Below are 18,556 nucleotides of genomic sequence, written 5' to 3'. Positions count from 1 at the left end.
ACCTCTGTTCCCATGGGCAACATCCATCGGCCGTCTCCTTCAGCCATACATCCCTCCCAGCTTGGTCAGGAAGGCACAGGAGCGGGTTTCTGTGGATGGGGCCTGGCTCAGCACTGCTCACGGCCTGCTCCGCTCACCGCTCTCTACGGCACCTCCGCACCCGCCTTCTTGAACCCATTTGGGAGTCTGACAGCTGGGAAGGCCTAGAATCCTGATAAATCCTGTTCCCTCTCCCTCAGCCGTGCTGACCTCATGCTTCTCATGTCCTACTGCCCATCACGTTACCAGGGTCAGCTGAGGGAGGCCTGCCAGGGGTTTCCTGTAAAGAGAGCTGGTCCTCCCTGGTGAGAGACAAGCTAGAGGGAGCTTCCTAGAGTCAGACAAATGAAGATTTGAGGCCGCCCTCACCAGTCTTTCCCTAACCTCACCCCTCTGTTCTGGACTCTTCTGTCCACACTCATCGAATCTGTGCCGCTCCCCCTGCCTTTGCCCTGCCTGGGCCAGGTCCCTCTCTGTACAGCCCCCTGAGGATGAACACACGGTAGGCGGCTGAGTATGTGGACGTGGGGCCCGCCCGTTCTCTCCCCAGAACATACCACTTCAGCCTGTAAAGCAGTGTCATCAATCACCAGCCGTGAGCACTTAACCTCTGGCCCCAACATCTGTTCCCAACCGTGCCTCAGGCATCTATCTGCTGTAGGGTCTGCAGAAGAACCTGACGGCCGAATCCCAGGGGGACCCAGGCTGGTCCTTTTCTCCCCACTGTGCTGGAAGCAGCTCAAGGACAGGGACTAGAACAGAGCCTGGCACACAGTAGGTGCTCAGTATGGCGAGGTGTAGCACTGGCAGCAGGGAGGCAGCAGACGGTTTGGTTAAGGGCACAGGCTGCAGCCAGATGGCCTGGGTTGAAATTGGCCTCTGCCATTTACTGGTTGTGGAACCTCAGCGGAAAGTTACTTAAGCTCTCAAGGCCTCAGTTTCCTCATCTGGAAAAGAAAAAGCATACGCGCGTGTACTTTCTGAGGCTGGCGTGAGGACTATGTTAGTTAACACAAATACGTATAGGCTCTAGAACGGCTCCTGGCAACACACATTCGATAAATGTTGGCTGTTGCATTATTAGGAGATGGATGAGTAAATAGTTACTCTTCTCCTTCACCACGAGACACAAAAATAATGATAAAATTCTCAGTCACATGGGTTCATATAAGGAATCACATCCACAGTCCCATTTGTTGCCACAGCAGGTGTGGGACGGGGCGGGGAACTGAGGCTCAGGGCAGGGGAGACACCCCTCACGCATTGTCGGAGCAGCCCTGGGCAGGCTTGGTATTACCCCAGTGCCCGTCCCGTCCACGATGCTGCCTCAGTGACTTCACTTCTCATCTGCAGCATGGGCTCACTGGCGACTGGATGAGATGATGTTTGTAAAGTGACCGGCCCAAGCAGGTGCTCAAGAGATGGTTGTTGCTGGTTCCGACTGCTGTCCCTGGGACAAGCCCTGGGATAGCATCTGGGAGAACAGGCTTACAGACTGGATCTGCTGACTTTTCTGGATGACCTTGGGTCAGTCCTTTTCCTGCCCAGACCTGAGTCTTCCCAGGGTAAAAATGATGCAGCTGCAGGACCTCGACCCCAGAGTAGCCATTATTAATCAGTCCCAGCCCTCTTTCCTGCTGAGCCTCAGAATCCTTCTCAACACACAGCTCCAGCCACAGGCAGCTGGCACTTGAGATGCAAACCTTTATCCTTAGACTAGGTCATCCCTAGGGAAGCAGCCATGGCAGATGGGCCCCCTAGCTGGAGGGAGGTGGGTGTGGTCCCTCCTCCATGGACCCATCCTCCTGGGGTGTCCTCACCTTTGTGGACCTGTATGAGCACAGACCCTGTGAAGGGCTACCTAGAGAAAGGGGAAACACCTTCTCTTCCTGAGGTTGTTTGGTAAAGTGCTTTGACACAGTTTTAAATTTGCTGCAACTCTAAGGCTGTGGGGGGAGAATTTTAAAAAACTAGAAAATAAAAAATGTTTAAAATGGTTGGGGTAATTCAAGAAATCCCGAAGGGTGGGAAAAGCTTTCTGCTCTGATACTGTGGTTTCTTCGGGGGTTGGGGAGCGGGTAGAGCACAAGTATTATCAGCTGGAATCCACAGGCCACACTGCCCTTTTCTGGGCTGGATTCCCAAGCATCTAGGAATCCCTGCCAGGGCCTGAGACCTGCTCCATGGCCCGCGGCAGCTGGGAGGGACACACAGCCTGCCTCGGCTGGACCAGAGAGGCTCTGAGTGTCCGGATGGATAGGCTGCCGGGTTCCAGGGGTTTGGCGGGCCCTATCTTATGATGAGCTGGAACTGATTATGGCCAAGCTGCCCACCCTCTCAGAGCCTCGGTTTTCTCCTCTGAAGCAAGGAGTTGTGGTGGGGAGTACATGGGACTTTAAGTTGGGGTCCAGGCCTGAGCCCTGAGGCAGGTCCTGAAGGAAGTGCAGGAGCTGCCCTCGTGAAGGGGAGGGGAGTGGAGGCTGGCACGGTGTGTACAGTGGTTTAGAGGCAAGAGGGAGCATGGGGTGTTCGGGAACTGCATCCAACATGCCACGGTTGAGGCAGGAGGCCGCCAGGAGTGCCTAGGCCCCATGAAGCCTGGGAGGCCCAGCTGGGAGGAGCCTGGGCTTCATCCCAAGGGCAGTGGGGAGCCACAGAGGAGTGTGAAGGAACATACACCTGGTCAGATAAGCTGCAGAGTCAGTAAGGCCCAAGGAGTGGGTGCCCTCCAGCAGGTCATGCCCACATGGTCCCCGCTGCCCAGAGAGCCTGGCCATCCTCCTGGAGGGCTGGGTACAGGAAGGGGCCCCTCCAGGCTGTGCGCCTAGCCCTGCCTCCCTGTTTGCGTACCTGGGAGCAGCTCCTGGCTCAGGGTGCGGCCACCCTTCCCATTGCTGGCAGCCAGCTGTGTGGATGCGTGGAGCTGCTGTAGGGCCAGACACTCGGTCAGGACATCGGCCTCAGCATCAGGGCACATGTGCAGCTGGGGAGTGAGCAGAGAGAGAGAGAGTGTTAGCGCAAGACCACCTGCCCACGGGCAACCCTTGCTTTAGGGAAAAGGGCAGGAAGGACAGTGGTCCCAGGGCACGACCCCTCTCTCACTGTACCTCAGTTTCCTCAACTGTCAAATGGAGCTAATTATGTACACAGCTAAGGTTGTGTTAGCTCAGGGCTGAGAAGCAGGTGCTAAGGGAAGATTGAACATGCAAGGGTTTTAATAGGGAGAGTGCCTGTGTGAGAGAAAACAGGGAGAGCTGGGCAGGCTGGGAGAGCCGTCAGACCAAGGGAAGGAGGGAGGGAGAGGAAGCTTCCTCGACTGGGAGCCTAGGTACCAGGGAGTCCTCAGGGAACCAAAGTCTGCTGGGAGTCAGGGGGGTCCAAGTCTCCCAGGAAGGGGTCTGGTCTCACATCCCCGCAGGGCCTGCCGGGCTCGGTCTCTGGCTGGGAGTGCCCGCAGGAGGGGTGGCCTCGGCACAGACGCCGAGAAGGCATCAAAGTGCAGCAGCTGGGCCCTTCCAGGTAGCTGGAGCTCTGTGAGGCCCATTTTCGGGGCTGCTGCCGGGGTGACTGATGCCATGGAGTGAGATACAGGGGGCACGTGCAGTTAAGTGTCTCCTCTCTGGCTCTCCCCTCCCCTGCCCGTAATAAGCAACAATACCCCTCAGGCCAGGCTGCTGTGAGAAGTGAGGAGAGGATGGGCATGAACGCTTGTTGAAGGTGCTGTGTCAAGGGCTGGCTGGCTCCACTGGCGGAGTCCCCCAGGCTCACATGACAGTGGGCTCGCTGGGTCGATACCTGGCCTTGAGGGTGTTGGCTAAGAGTATGCTTGGGTGGGCAAGTCTTTGGCCAACCGCCCTCAGCTGTCCCTAAAGACAGACTTGAGCTCGACACCTCAGACCATCTTCACGTCTCCAGATGGGGCCAGATGGGCACAGGGAGGGGCTGGTTGGGGCCCTCGGACAATGGGGTGGTGGTGGCATGCACCAGGATGGGAGGGTCCCTTCTCCCAGGGAAATCCCAAAGCTGACCACCATCAGAGTCCTGAAGATTGACTTGTCCAAACCCTCATTTTATCTGGGACAAAACCGACTCAGAGAAGGCAAGAGCCTTGTCGCATGTCACACAGCAGCTGGGAGTCAGCCCTGAGGGTTTTTCTACCCGCTCAGGCCAGCTAGGCCAGCACCCAGGCTTGGGGAAGGCATGCCCAGCCTCCCGATGGGCTCTCGGCTCCCTGACCCAGCAGCTGTTTTCCATGTAAGTTAAGTTTCTGGCAAAAGAGGGCCAAGGCATGTTCTTACAGACCGCAATGTCGATCGGATTAGGAGCAGCGGGAGAGGAGAATTAAGGAAGAAAAGCATTTCTAATTCTCTCTGAAACGCAGCAGGGCTGCCAAAGAGCTGTCATAATACAAGGGTCGCTTTACCCAGAAAGATACATCATCCCCGATGGCTTTTAATGGACGCTTATTGTTGGGAAGTTTGCAGATCTGCGGCCCCAGGTCCCTGGGGCTCAATGCAAGCCAAGCACAGGGCCTGGGAAAACCAGGGCAGGATTCTGGCCCTTGGGCACCAGTCCGCTTGGGACAGAAGCCCCCCTGGCGTGGAGCCTGGGCCATTCCCTGTCCCTGACCAAGCCCTTCAAGCTGAGAGCACTGGAGAGAGCTTGGCCCTGGAAGCAGATGGGTCTGGCACTGTCACTCCCACACTGAACAACTCTGGGGAGATTTGTTACCTCTCTGAGCCTCAGTTTCCACATCTGTAAAATGGGGGGAAAATTGCCCACTTCCTAGTTATACTGAGGCTTATAGTGAGGACTAGATGAGATACAGTCTGTGAAGCACCAGGCTCGTCTCTCCTTTCTCAGGGTGAACGTGTGTTCATGGTGAGCTCGTGGCCCATGCTGTGAACATGTCCCTTCTTTGCTCTACTGCTTCCAGGGGCTCCCAAGCCTGTCTGTCCCCTCCTCATTGTCTTTGCCACTGAGGCCTGCTTGCTTCTAGCACCTCATCTCTGTATACACCCATCCCACAGACTACAACAGTCTATTTCTCCAGCCTCTAGGCCTTTCTCTGCTTTATTCACGCCGTATCCACAGTTCTGAGAACAGTGCCTGGAGGACAGGAGGTGCTCCATAAATCTCGCCGAACAAATCAATGGGCTCTTCCCCCCTCTGTCCTCCTCTGTCATGCTCATGTCCCCAGATTGGCCCCTGGTGTTTCTCTTCCCCCCACACCCTCCCTGGCACTCAAGCACCCGTGGCCCCGGTGGTCCCCAGGAGATGTGGGTTAAACCCAGCGGCTCACACACTGCCTGTCCAAAACAGAACCTGCTGCTTTCTTCTGCAAACCTGCTTCTTTCTTAGATTCTCTTTCCCGGTGAAGGGGACCACCATCCGTCCGTCCATCCTGCCCCCAAACGTCTGACACTGATGCTCCTTCTGCCAGTCCCCCCACTGCCCAGCCCAGCAGTCGCCAAACCCAATCCCCTCCCACCTTGCCCCAGGTCAGCCCCCACTGTCTCCCCTGCTCCCCAGCAGTGGCCTCCCTGCCTTGAATGTCCCTCCAACCACCTCGACCCATTCATTCTCCACTAGGCCCCAGAGCCATCTTTCAGGGTGACATGTCCCTTTTTTGCTTATAACCCCTCGATGGCACCCCCTGTCCTCAGGACAGCCCAGACTCCTCTGCAGGGCTTTGGGCTGTCCTGTCGCCCTGTCACTCCACCTCCCCTTTGTGTGGCTTGCTGCTCAGCTCCGAGACAGGTAGGGGGCCCACTGGTCCTCGCATAGTGATTTAAGCTTCAGTTCCTCTCTTGCGCACCGTCTTCACCGGCCCAACGCTTACTGCTTCTTCAAGACTTAATGACAACACCCAACGACTTCTGTTCTGAACTTTTACTTTGGCCAAGTGTTGTTCAAAACCCTTGACATAGATTTACTCATTTAATCCTCATGACAACCCTTTAAAGCAAGTCCTCTCTGCCCCATCTGACAGCTGAGGACATGAGGAACAAATGCGCTAAGACACATGCCCGAGGCCATGAGGCTAGTAGCGGTGCGCCCGCAGGCTGGCCAGAGCGCACACCACTGCCCCCACCCCCGGCCCCATGTCACTTCTTCCACGACCCTCCCATTCCCACCCTGACGGGCTAGAGCCCCTTCTCTGTGCCCTGACTCTTCTCTGCACACGTTTACTGCAGTCTTTGTCATATCTCTTTATGTCTGTCTCTCACTGCCAGGTCTCCATTGAAGGTGGGGACCATGGTTTTGTACTTTTCCATCCTTGACGCTTAACATCAAATATTTATAAACAAGCCATGGCCAGTGGGCAGATGGATGAGAGAGGAGCTGGTGGACAGTCTGTGGGTGGATAAATGTCCACTGGCCGAGGGTGAGGAAGTACAGATCTTCCTCAGCTTATAATGGGATCACGTCCCCAATAACCCATTGTAAGTTGAAAATATCAAAAGTCAAAAATGCATTTAATACACCTAACCTACCAAACACCATAGCTTAGCCTCACCTACCTTAAATGTGCTCAGAACAATTACACGAACACAAAGCCTATCTTATAATAAAGTGTTGAATAGCTCATATAACATATTGGATACTGTCCTGGAAGTGAAAAACAGAACGGAGGCCTGGGAACAGAATGGCTGTTAGCATATCAGCTGTTCACTCTTGTGGCTGTGCAGCTGACTGGGAGCTGTGGCCACTGCCGCTGCCCAGCATCACAAGAGAGGATCTACTGCACATCGCAGGCCTGGAAAATGATCAAAATTCAAAATTCGAAGTATGCTTTTACTGAATTTGTAAAAATACCATCGTACCATCGTAAAGTTGAACAATTGTTGAACCATCATAAGTCAAACCGTCGTAAGTCGGGGACTGTCTGGACACTTGGGCTGGTGGGAGGCAGATGGAGGGCAAGGGACAGAGGCACCCTTGGATGTGGAAGGTTGAATGCACGCAAGCAGTGTGGCTTGTACCTGCCTTGATGCTGGACGGGCGGCCGGGAGGCCGGGTGGGGGCATCTGCAGAGACGGGCCTGGAACGGAGCCCTCTTACCTTCTTACGCACCTGCTGCTCTTTGGCTGAATGGGCCTTCACGTGCTTGCGGAGGGAGCTGGGGTCTGTGTAGCGCTTGGAGCAGCCAGGGATCTGGCAGGCGTATGGCTTCTGTAACATCAGAGGGCAGAGGTGGGGTGAGTGAGGGTCCACCTGCCAGGCCCGAGGTACCGCTGCATGGCCTGCAGTGGGGGGGGGGGGGACGACTGGGCAAGGGGCGGCTGCAGGCTCACACCCTGTCCCTCCCTCTGTGTCCTGGGCCAGGAGGGGTCTGACTCAGCCAGGCCTGCCGATGGGTGCGGGGAAGGTGCCTGGCCTGGCAGTGAAGAAGGGGGTTTGTGTCTCCATTCTACCCTCATGCTGGGACCTCGGGTAAGTCGCCTCCCCTCTCTGAGTCTCACTTTTCTCCTCTGCATAATGGGGCCAACTGAGTCCTAAGGATTCTTTCTTTCAGCTCCAATACTAGCTCGGAGAAAATATACCCTTTGGGGCTCATGGCTGCAGAGAAGCAGCAAGTGGAGAATGAGTAAAGTGAGGTTGTTGCCTTGGAGGAGGGGGAGGGGGGCAGGGAGAGGGGGAGAGGGCGACAGCGCAGGGCAAGGCGGGCGCAAACATGGAGCCAACCTGCACAGTGGCAGGGCCCGGGCTGGGAGCAACTGACCAAAACTTGCCGTGGGTCCAGAATCACAGGTCCTTGACCCAACAGTCACAGGAGACCAGAGGGAACTGGATCTCAGACACAGCCCTGGGAGGCTGTGCCTCCATCTGTGCCCTTTGCGTCCCTTCCCCTCAGAGCCCCATCCCTCCTCTAGAACGAATGCATGCCCACCGCCTCCCCTGGTTCCTGTCCAGACCCCACCCTGCTCTCTGTGCCTCCAACCTCCCCTCACACTCACAGCCAGAGGGCCTTTCTCACAGGCCTGGCCATGCTCTCACCTTCTAACCCCCCTTGGCTCCCTGGTGCCCTTGGATACAGCCCACGTCCGGGCACTGAAGGCCCTTTGTGACTTGGGCCCTGTTTGAGTCCTCACCCCTCCCCCTGCCCCTGCACACCCACCGCCCAGCCCTCGTCACCTCCTCTCCAACCTTTCCTCGAGTCTTCTTCCCACTGCCACCTCCCGAGCTTCCACGGGCAGTGCTGTCCACCTGCACTGCTGGATCTGTTCAGTGGTGAGTTTTCCTCAGGGGAGGCTCCCTTCTGATTCATCTCAGGCCTCAGGGTCTGACCCAGGGCAGGGACCCTGTGGCTCTAACTGAATTCTGAGCTCTCTGTAGGGGCCTCCACAAGACCTTGCTTGCGGACTCCAGCTGCTACTTGAAGTCCCTAAGGCGCCCTTTTTGAACACATCTAGTGGCTCCAATTTCTCGGGGCCTTCTGGCCTCCAGCGACTGCAGGGGACGTCATGGGGAGGGGACGTTTGGAGGTGATGCCTATGTCCCCGTCAGACACGCCCACTGGAACTGCCCCCCGAACCTCAAGGCGAGTCAGCCCTGCTGGACCTCATGGGGAGGAAGAAGCAGAAAGAGACGGCCATACCTTGGTGCTGCCACGGAGAGTTGCCAGGTTAAAGAAACGGAGGAGAGCAAAAAGAGAGAGACAGAGCAGTGAGAGGCTTGCCTTGCTGAAAGGAAGGTATGGGCGGGAGGGTGGAAGGCAGGCCTCAGACCTGTCCCCACACAACCACACAGAGACACAGACACAGACCGACACGCTACAGGGTCCCTCTCACACAGGCCTGCTCCCTACCCCAACATACGCACGCGTGCGTGCATGTGCACACACACACACACTTTCTCTCATGGGCCCTACCCTGCCCTGCCCCAGGCCCAGTCCCCTGGGGACGCTGATACAAATCCACACGCTTTTGTCAAAAAGCAAACAAACAGAGCTCCGTGTGTGCAGGCACCCTCGCCTGGAAAGAGGGCACAAGGCCCATCTCTGTGTTTGTTTTTCCAGAGCCTGACGTGTGTAGAACATTCCTCTGGCCCAGCTCCCTCATGAGCCCTCAGGAAACCCTGTGGCTGTCCCAAGCAGAAGCCAAGCCCCGGGCCTGGAGTCACCACACCAGCTCCAAAGCCTCATTAATAGCAGGACTCTCACGGCCGTGCTGTGAGCATGGAGCACCTCACAGAGCCCTCCTGATCTGTGCTCAAGACAGCTCCTCACCTGCTGAGTCCCCACAGTGCAGGCCTGTGCTCGGGGCTGGCCACCCACGATCTCCTTTCAGTCTCACACCCACCCCGTGAGAAGCATCCACACTTTGCCGATGAGGGTATCGAGGCTGATGCTTTGTCCAAGATCTCACCGTGAGTGGAGCACCCATGACACTCTGCTAGGGTGCCCCCTCTCTTCTGCAGCCCTGAAGGGTCCAGGGAAGTGGGCAAAGGAGAGATTATCACCCCCTTCTTCCCTATAAGGAAATGGAGGCCAGGGCAGGATGGTCTGTGGCAGTCGGGACATGAACCCCACATGGAGTGCCTGGGACATGGCAGGATGTAGTCAGCATTCAGTCAGTGAGTCATAGGTCAAAAAAGGAGGGACTCAAGTTTGCTGTGCAGATCCTGTTTCTGGGCTCCACATTTGTCACCTCAGTTGATCCCCTATCCCTCTCATGTGAGGTAGATGTTTGAGGAAACTGAGGCCAGAGAGGATGGGTGGTGGTCCTGGGACCTCTGGGACCAGGTGGAGGGCCAGGGTTAGAACCCAGGCCGGTTCTCTCCAGTCTGTCCCACTGCTTTCCTGCCCACGGAGAGAATCCCATGTTCTCTGGTGCCAGAGGGGAGCTGGGGACACGACTGGGTCCTCTCTGGAAAACAAGGCCCAGCCTGCATGGGGTTGACCCAGTGGGCCTGAGCCTCGGGCGCTGGGAAAGCAAACTAGCCACGGGGGGGTCCGCCTACATGTCTCCATGGGGCTGGAGTACGCGGGGGCTGCGCTTGGTGGTTGCACCTCCCGGGCTTGACCAGGACCTTCTGAGGAGATGCAGGCCTGAGACAACCCTGCGGGCTCATTCTGGGCCTGACCCGACCCAGCCCTCGGAGCTCTGTTCACACACCAAGTTGGGGCCAGAGGCATGTTGCTTTGGGGCTGGGTCCAGGAAGTGCAGTAAGGGGAAGGGAGGAAGGGTATGAGTCAGGGTAGGTGACCCCGAGATGCTGGAGGGACGTCGCCCGGGGGGAGCGGGGTACAGAGAGGCCTGGTGCTGTTGAGGCTGCCTTGTGGCCTCTGGGAGATGTAACCAGGGTGCTGGGGCACAAGCCATGCCTCTCAGGGTTGGGACAGGTGCCAAGGGCCCCAAGGGCTGGGCATGTGAGGAGGTAACAAAGGCAGAGGGATTTGGGAAGAAGATACCTCTTCACTTCATGTCCCCAACTCCCGTGACAGTGAGCCTGAGAGGGGCGGGGTGGGGACAGCGGTCAGGCTCAGGTTGGCGGGAGGGCTCTCCCTTCCCACCCTCTCCCCTCGGCTCTTCTCCCCTTTTCCAGCAAGGGGCAGCAGACTTGGGGTCAGGCAGACTGGGTGGCATCCCAGCTCCGCCACTTACCAGCTGTGTCACAATGACTTCATCTCTGACTTTCAGTTTCTTTGTTTGCAAGATGGGGATAGGCCCCTACACCTTGTGGTTTGTCACTAGGATTAAACTGACGGACAGTGTGTGTGATATTAGGGGACAGGGGAGATGTGTAGAACATTCTGCCCAGGGCCTGGGCCTGGCCCCAAAACCTGACTTCCTGCTATTTTCTGCTACCCATTTCCCCCATCTTTTCTGGGTCTTGGTTTTCCCAGCTATAAAACCCCAGAGGGCCTCTAGCTCTGACCTCTATTGTTATGTGGCTTCCAACTTACCCTGGAGGGGTCAGTCGCCCTCCTGGGCCTCTGTTTCTTCACCTGTATGTCTGTATACTGGATGGGCTGGGCTGGACGGCCACTCAGGTCTCCCAGTCCCCGACCAGCAGAGTTCCCCAAACATTTGCACAAAATGCAGAGACACAGGCCAGTGGCCCAGACGTGGAATCTGGCTACGGACCCGTCTCCTGCTGCACATGAGGGCTGGGGGCCTCCCAGGCTGGGTACATCCTATCACATAGGCCCTATGAGACTGGGGTGAGGCCCAGTGCTGAGTCAGCTCTGCCACCTTCCAGCTGAGTAGTGAAGTGGCCAGAGCCCTGCTTCCCTCATCTGTCAAATGGGCTAGTGACCCCCCGACTGGCAGGGTCATTGTGCGATCGTGGGAGACGATGTTCTAGGAAGTGCTCTGCTAACCGCTGAGGTCTGTATGCACAGGAGAGAATGCTTGGACCGATGCCATGATGGAGCTGCAGGTTATCACATTGGCACAAACAAGGGAAAGGAGGTGGACACAAGAGCATCTGGGGCCCAGGCCACTATTCCAGGGGCCTGGAGTCTTAGGCCCTGCTCACCTCAACTCCTCACCCACCGTGCCGGGGAGATACAGAATGGCCCTGGAGAGCCTCTGGCCTGTCTCCATGGAGGGAGTGGGTGGGAAGAGCAGGGAGGACCTGCTCTGGGGGTGACTGACAGGCCTGGGGATAGGATGCAGGATGTGAGCTCACCCTTTCAGTGGGGCCCACACTAGTGCCTGGGCCGGTACCCTTGGGCTAAAGCAGTGGTTCTCAACTAGGGGAGAGTTTAATTCCTCCTCCCCAGGATTTTTGGCAACGTTGAAGGACATTTTTGGTTGTCATAACTGGGAAGTAGGAAATCGCTCCTGTCTAATGGATAGAGGCCAGGGATACTGCTAAACATCCTATACTGACAGTACTTCCCTCTCCCCACAAAGAATCGTCCCGCTCAAAATGTCAACAGGGCTCAAGGATGCAGGCAGGGTTTCTGCCTGGAGCCGCCTGCTGCCCTGCATTAGGCAAGTGGGGGCAGAGTGAGCGTCCTCCAACCCCACCCTCGGCCTCTGCCCTTGGGCCTACCGTGTCAAGGTGGGTGCGCTGGTGCTTGGCGCGGTCGCTGGAGTTGCTGAAGGCCTTCTGACAGCCCGGGTGCTGGCACAGGTATGGCTTCTCGCCCGTGTGGCTCCGCAGGTGGATCTTGAGGTTTTCCAGCCTCGAGAAGGCCTTGCTGCAGCCCTCAAACTGCAGGAAAGGCTGGTGAGGGGTGCTCTGCAGCCCCCGGAAGGCCCACCGCCCAGCCTGGAAGTGGGCCCCAGCATCCTCTCCCCCCCAACCCCCTGACCCTGCCCGAGGCCTCCAGCTGCCCCAGTTCAGCTTCCCATGAAGTGCTCAGGACCCAAACTCTATCTGGGAAGCCCTGGTAGGTCCAGAAAAAAATACACCCCTGACTTACAAATGGCCACTAGGGCTTGAGAAAAAAGTGGTCTTTCCAGCTCTGGATCTCAACAGGTTTGCCCTCCATCGGCATCTGGAAATGACGTGCTGCTCTAATGGCAGCACTGCCCTGAATGGACAGGATGTAGGTATACATCTATTGCAGACAGCCCTGGATTTGGAATCCAAGGCCTGGCTATGAGTCGGGCTCTGTCCCAGTGAGGCTTTGGGCACTGCCCTTGACCTCCCTGTGCCTTATTTCCTTGCCTACAAACTTAAGACTGTGTGGCCACCACTCAGGGCTGATATGAAGGTCCCAAGGGGTAGGAGGCTGACTGTCAAAGGGCTTTGCCCACCTGGAACACAGCATCAATGCTGATTGCTGTCAGAACAATGACCACATTTGTAAACGCAGTGTCTCTGGTTTATCATTTGGCTGTTTATCTGTTTAACATCCATCAAGTATGCACTAGGCCCCATGCCAGGCAGTGGGCATTCAGTAGGTACAGCACAGACATGTGATGCCCCTGGTCAGGGTGGAGATGAGCAGAGAGCAACAAATACAGTGCTGATCCCAGCAGCCTCGGCCCAGCTCCCATCTCTCTCCCCAGAATCCTCTAACTTCAAACTCCTCCCTCCCTACTCTCTACACAGCTACCCCAGGAGCCTCTGGTGTAGGAAAGGGACCCTGTTGCTTCCGCCTGAAGTCCTGCGGGCCTGGCATTCAAACACTCAGCCCGCCACATGTTCCAGCCCCTCTTGACTCCCCACCAGAGGCTTGAAACAGCAGGGGTCCTCCAGGCAATCTCAAGCCTTTGTGCTAGAAAGGCACTCAGCAAAGAATGTCCTATCTCGTAACAGCGCATCCAACCCCCTTCAGCCTTCAAAATCCTTCAAACACTGCCTGCCGAGCACGCCCTAGTCCTGGTGTGACTGGCCGCCATTCCCACGGCGCTCGCTGTGGGCAGGAGGAGGAGCTACACCGGCTCCATCCATCCAGCTGTGGCGCTGGCTGTTTAACCACGTGACAACCGGGACGTGTGCGGCCTCAATGTCCCCACCTCAGAGACAGAGGCTTCCAGGGGCGATCACAGTGTTGGGACAAGATGCAGGCCACATCTGGGGCCAAAGCCCAGGTGGCTACTCTGTGCCTGCTGCCTTCCCATGGCAGTGGGGCAGGGAGAGGTGACCCTTGAGGAAGAAGAGATCAGAGGAGGCTGGGTTTCCTCTCATGAGCCATTGGTTCCATCCCTCAGGCCAGGGCAGACGTCAGAACAAGGACCCAGAGACAACGGTCTGGGGTGGGCTCTCCTGGAGCCTCTCCCTTGAAGACCCGGCCACAACTGTGGGCCGTGCTCTGCTGGGGCTGGTCCAAGGCAAGCTGTCCGCAGCTGGGTTTTAGAAGCTGTTCTGCTTCCTATTTCCAGATGTTACGCCTCTTCCGTGCATCAAAACCAGAAGGAAATCCTGTCTGGGGAATAAACAGGCCACAAGCCACGCCCCCCCTTGCTCTCCTGCAAGGCCGGTGCCAGGTTCACCCACAGTGAGGTGGGGCAGCGGCTGAAGAGCAGGCTGCCCCTCGGCTCCCAGCCGGTCCCTTTGTTCCTCTCTGGCCCGAGCCGGGAGGGTGGACATCTGAGGCGGAGGGGCAATAACCCCTCAGGTGCCGCGTGCCATTCCTGACTTTGGAGGGTCCATCCGACTCTGGAGATCCGTATATCATCTCCCCACCCGGTCTGTGCGCCTACCTGGCCAGCCGTCCGTCTCAGCACCGTTGCCCCCACCCCCATGCCTTTGTTCGGGCTGTGCCCCTCCTGGGACACTTTCCCTTCCAGTTCGCTGACAATTCAATCCAGACACTTTTCACGATCTGCAGCTTGGTGTTCGCGGTCTTCCAGCACGGCTGGACGCCTCTCCCATCTGCATACACCCCACATGTTATGCTGTAGCCACACGGGAGTGATCAGACCCCGAACGTGTTGGGAACTTGAATGCCCCCAGGCCTGCTGGAGCTGTTCCCTTGGAATGGAACGTCTTTCCTTCCTTCACTCACTTGGCAGACATCTACTCATGGTGCCCAAGCACTACCTCCTTGGAGAAGCCTCTCCCAACCTCCTGCTCCTCCTTGGTCACACCCTGAGGTTTTCACTGCACATCCTTTGCCCTTTCTCCATGCCTCCAGGCTAAGGGTTTGGGAGTTCCTTGCGGGCAGAGCTAGCAGCTCACTTATGGGGCAAAGGGTGAGTTAGAAATGTGATCCAATGGTGGTTAAGAATAGGGGTTCTGGGGACTTCCCTGGTGGCGCAGTGGTTAAGAATCCACCTGCCAATGCAGTGGACACGGGTTCAATCCCTGGTCTGGGAAGATCCCACATGCCATGGAGCAACTAAGCCCATGCACCACAACTACTGAGCCTGTGTGCCACAACTACTGAAGCCTGCGCACCTAGAGCCTATGCTTCACAACGAGAAGCCACCGCGATAAGAAGCACGCACACCGCAATGAAGAGTCGCCCCCGCTCGCCAAAACTAAAGAAAAGCCCGTGCGCAGCAACAAAGACCCAACGCAGCCAAAAATAAATAAATTAATAATTTATATTAAAAAAAAAAGAATAGGGGTTCTGGAGCCTAGGGGTGCACACGCCTCCCTCGTGTTCATCAAGGTACCCCACACCTGCGCATGTGCGCTGTGCCTATGCCATGCCTGTGTATATCGGCCCAGCTCGTCCTGCCCACCCCTACCCCACTGGAACTTAACAGAGCTGAGTCCCAGGCTGGGGTATAACAAGCAGCTGGCCAGAGCACCATGATGGGGGACCCATCCCTCAAGGTAGAACCAGAGGTAGCAGCAGGTGGGGTAGCAACTGCCCCATCAGGACAGGTCTGGGATGAGGATGTTACAGGTACACCTGGCAGAGCAACGCCCGCAGCAGAGCCAGCATCCCAGGCATGCCAGGGCCTTGAGGGGAAATGGGCTCTGCCTGCAGCTGCTTGCCAAGGTCCCCGCGATCCTTCCCCTTTAACAACCCCAGAGATGGGCTAACAGAGGCAGAGAGAAGAGGACGGGAATGCTCGTGGGTTCAGCACCTGTGCGCTCACTCTGCTAGGCCTGGTAATGTCTCTAGCATGATCGAGTACCCTCTCCACAGCCCTCGGGGCAAGTATCTCTCCCACTGACAGGAGCTGAGGCTCGGGGGAATCAGCACAACAGTTACAGACATGGACCCTGGTGTGGGACGACCAGGGTTTGTGTCTTGGCTGCTCCACTCGTGAGTGATCCGAAATGAGTCCCTTCAATTCTTTGAGCCTGTTTCCTCATCGTAAAACTGGGTGAGTTCTACCAACCTCAGAGGGTGGCTGTGAGGACTGCACAGTAAGTGCTTCCCTTGGTACCAGGTGCTTGCTCAATACCGTCATTGTAGCTACTATTTAGGATCACAGAGCAGGTAAGTAGTGGAGTGGCATTCTGCCTGGGGTGGCAACTCCTGGGCCTGCTGGCCCTCTGCGGAGTTGGAAGGGTGTGTGTGTATGCGTGTGTGTGTGATGTCCCGCTGGGCATGGTGGGCTCTCAAGTACCCCCAGAGTCCTGTTTCTACTTCTCCCTCTTTAACCCCTCACCTCACTCCCCATCTTCTTCCTCCAGCCTGACATCCAGACTAACCTTCTCAACACACCCTGGGCTCTCCAGCCCGTGGGCTCAGGCCTATCAAAGGGGTGTCAGCCTGCTCCTGGGGCCTGGAGCAGGCTGGGGACTGGGGAACAGTCTGGAGGGGCAGGTGCCCCAGCGCCTCCTGTGATGGGGAGTTATCTCAGTGCTGTCCTGGCTCCACCTCCAAGGAACAGGTGCCCTGGACAGATGTGCTCCCCCACCAAGCCCCTCATCTGTACCCTGGGAAGCCAGGACCTGACAGGGCTCACACAGTGGTGGAAGGGCCTGGTCTGGAATCCTAGAGCTGGGGCACCTGAGTTTCTCATGAGTCCTTCTCTGCTGCGTTACAGCGGCAGCTTCACCAGACAGCCCCCAAGACCCCTCCAGCTCTAATGCTTTATGAGTCCATTTTTAAATTGTAAATCTAACCAGGTCACCCCTGCTCAGGACCCTCCAGGGCTCGTTGTGCCTTCTGACATCCGGTCAACCCCCTTAGCCTGGCGTTCAATGCCCTCCACGGTCTGGTGTGTCAGAGGCTGGGGTGAAGGGTTCAAACTTGGAAAGCAGATGGCTCTGTAATCTTGGCAAGTCAGTGCCGTCTCTGTGGCTCAGTTTCTTTCTCCGTAAAATGAAGATGCGAGGAAGCAGCTCACAGAGTTGCGGCAGTGGGGCAATGTGCATATCTGCATGTCACGCAGGACGTCAATGTTGTCACTATTATCGTGGTGGTGGTGGTGTCTTGCCCTGAGGGAGGATACCCCTGTGGGGCAGGTTTTACTGACCCCAGAAGTAAAGAACAGGAGGCCCTGGTTGATGTGTTTGCCATTGATTGGTGTGGCCCTAAAACTCCTTCCATGCCAAGCCCGTGGAGTACCCTTTGGGCACCTCCAAAGAGAGTGAGGCTGCCTTTTGGGATGGGAATGGCTTGAAGGGGCCCCATGCACTGACTGTGTGGGGTCTGGGGGGACAGCAGAGAGAGGTGCCCCACCACTGCTGTGTCATGGGGTACAGACGCTGCCAGAATGGAAACATGGGTCTTATTGTAACAGAAATGGAGTCAACGGGCACATCCGGGCTTTGGGTCTCTGTTTGCTTGAGGCGGGTGGAGGATGGGCCTTAAGGCAATGCTATGGTGACCCAAGGGTGTAATGATGCTTCCGCAGGGTCTGCACCCCACGGGGTACATGCTAGGGTGGGGCCTTCCTGACATTCCTCCCCCAACACTCCAGTCTCCTGAGGTTCTAGGGCAGATTTTGCCCTGGACAGGCCCCTCCTCTCTGTTGTCCATGTCCAGGTGTATAACCTGCAGAGCACACCTCCTGGAACACCCCTGCTCCCACTGCAAGGGGGCAAGGAGGTGTAATTGCCCCCACCGTGCCAGAGGGCACCAAGCCTGGGCTCGGCTGCAGTCAGAACTGCCGCCTCTTCTAGAAAGAAGTGACCCATCCATCTCCAACACAAGGTAGCAATGTCAGACAAACCCTACAGCTCTGAAAGTCACTCGTGTGCCCCAAGTGTGGAGCCTTGGGATCAAAACATCCCCAAACTCACCTGTTCCAGAATGAATCACCACCCCATGGGTTTGAATGAAGGGACCCCCAGAAACTCCCATTTCTACTTCTAGATCTCCTTCTCTTCCTCCCCTTCATCTGGCTCAGCAGATGCTTGCTGTTTCCAGAGTATACACCACCCCTCCAAGTCTGCCTATGGTCTCCACTCTGTCCACAGAAACTGCCCTGTGCAACCATTCACATGGCCCAGCCAACGGTGCAGCACAGGGCTATTCACTTGGGGAACTGTGGTGCCACTTCTGCTGGTTGGACTCCCCGGCCACTGACCTCCCACCTTCCACCTGGATGCTTGAGCCAGAAACCTGTTCCTTCCTCCCTGGTCCCTGCATCCAGCCATCTGCTAAGCCAGGGAAATGCCACCTCTTAAACATCTTTTACATCCGCCCACTACTCTGGTCCACACCCCAGCACGGCTCACCCAGGTGACTGTACCAGCCATCCTGCCTCCACCCTCCCCTCCCAATTCATTCCCACATGATATCCAGTATCTAGAACAAAGACGGAAGCCTATAGGTGTGTCTGAGCCCCCTTTCCCCGCCACCCCCGTTCACACCCTGCATGGCTCCCCAGTGCCTGGGCAAGTACAAACCCTCACCCCAGCATTCTGGCTGATGCGACCTGGCCCTGGTAACAGCTTGGTGATGTCTGCCCCCTCCACCCCCATGCCCCCCACCACTGTGTTTCAGCATCAAATTGGCCTGGGTTCAAATCCACTCTTCCGAACTGGATGACCTGGGCAAGTTCATTTCACTTGTCAGAGCTCAGGTGCCTTATCTGTAAATGGGGGCATCCACTTGGGCACACCCGGGCACATGGTGGGTGGGTGCTCTCTGTGAACCACAGGGTATATGCAGCATCCTGCGGCCAGAGCCCTGATGCCAACTGTGTGCACCCAGAGGATTACCCAGGCACCTCTTATTCGGGATGAATTTGCA

The 18,556-nt window shown here is 56.8% G+C and overlaps 1 protein-coding gene across 1 annotated transcript in view; it reads right to left on the bottom strand.

Annotated features, from left to right (window-relative positions):
• LOC111175834 (zinc finger protein GLIS1) overlaps nt 1-18,285 on the bottom strand; it is a 28,632-nt gene extending 10,347 nt beyond the window's left edge. Inside the window, exons 1-4 of the mRNA XM_089911541.1 lie at nt 18,217-18,285; nt 12,049-12,210; nt 7,105-7,215; nt 2,890-3,022 (exon numbers count right to left, since the gene is read on the bottom strand). Coding sequence (XP_089767667.1) covers nt 2,890-3,022; nt 7,105-7,215; nt 12,049-12,210; nt 18,217-18,285 — 475 coding nt within the window. The remainder of the gene's footprint in view (nt 1-2,889; nt 3,023-7,104; nt 7,216-12,048; nt 12,211-18,216) is intronic.
• Between the last annotated feature and the right edge of the window lie 271 nt (nt 18,286-18,556).

The sequence above is a fragment of the Delphinapterus leucas genome, chromosome 1, assembly GCF_059928025.1.
Source record: "Delphinapterus leucas isolate spDelLeu-1000000601 "Yukka" chromosome 1, BTC_Dleu_Yukka2, whole genome shotgun sequence".
NCBI lineage: Eukaryota > Metazoa > Chordata > Mammalia > Artiodactyla > Monodontidae > Delphinapterus > Delphinapterus leucas.
Note: the sequence above shows the minus strand (reverse complement) of the source record. Positions and strands in the feature narration are given on the sequence as shown.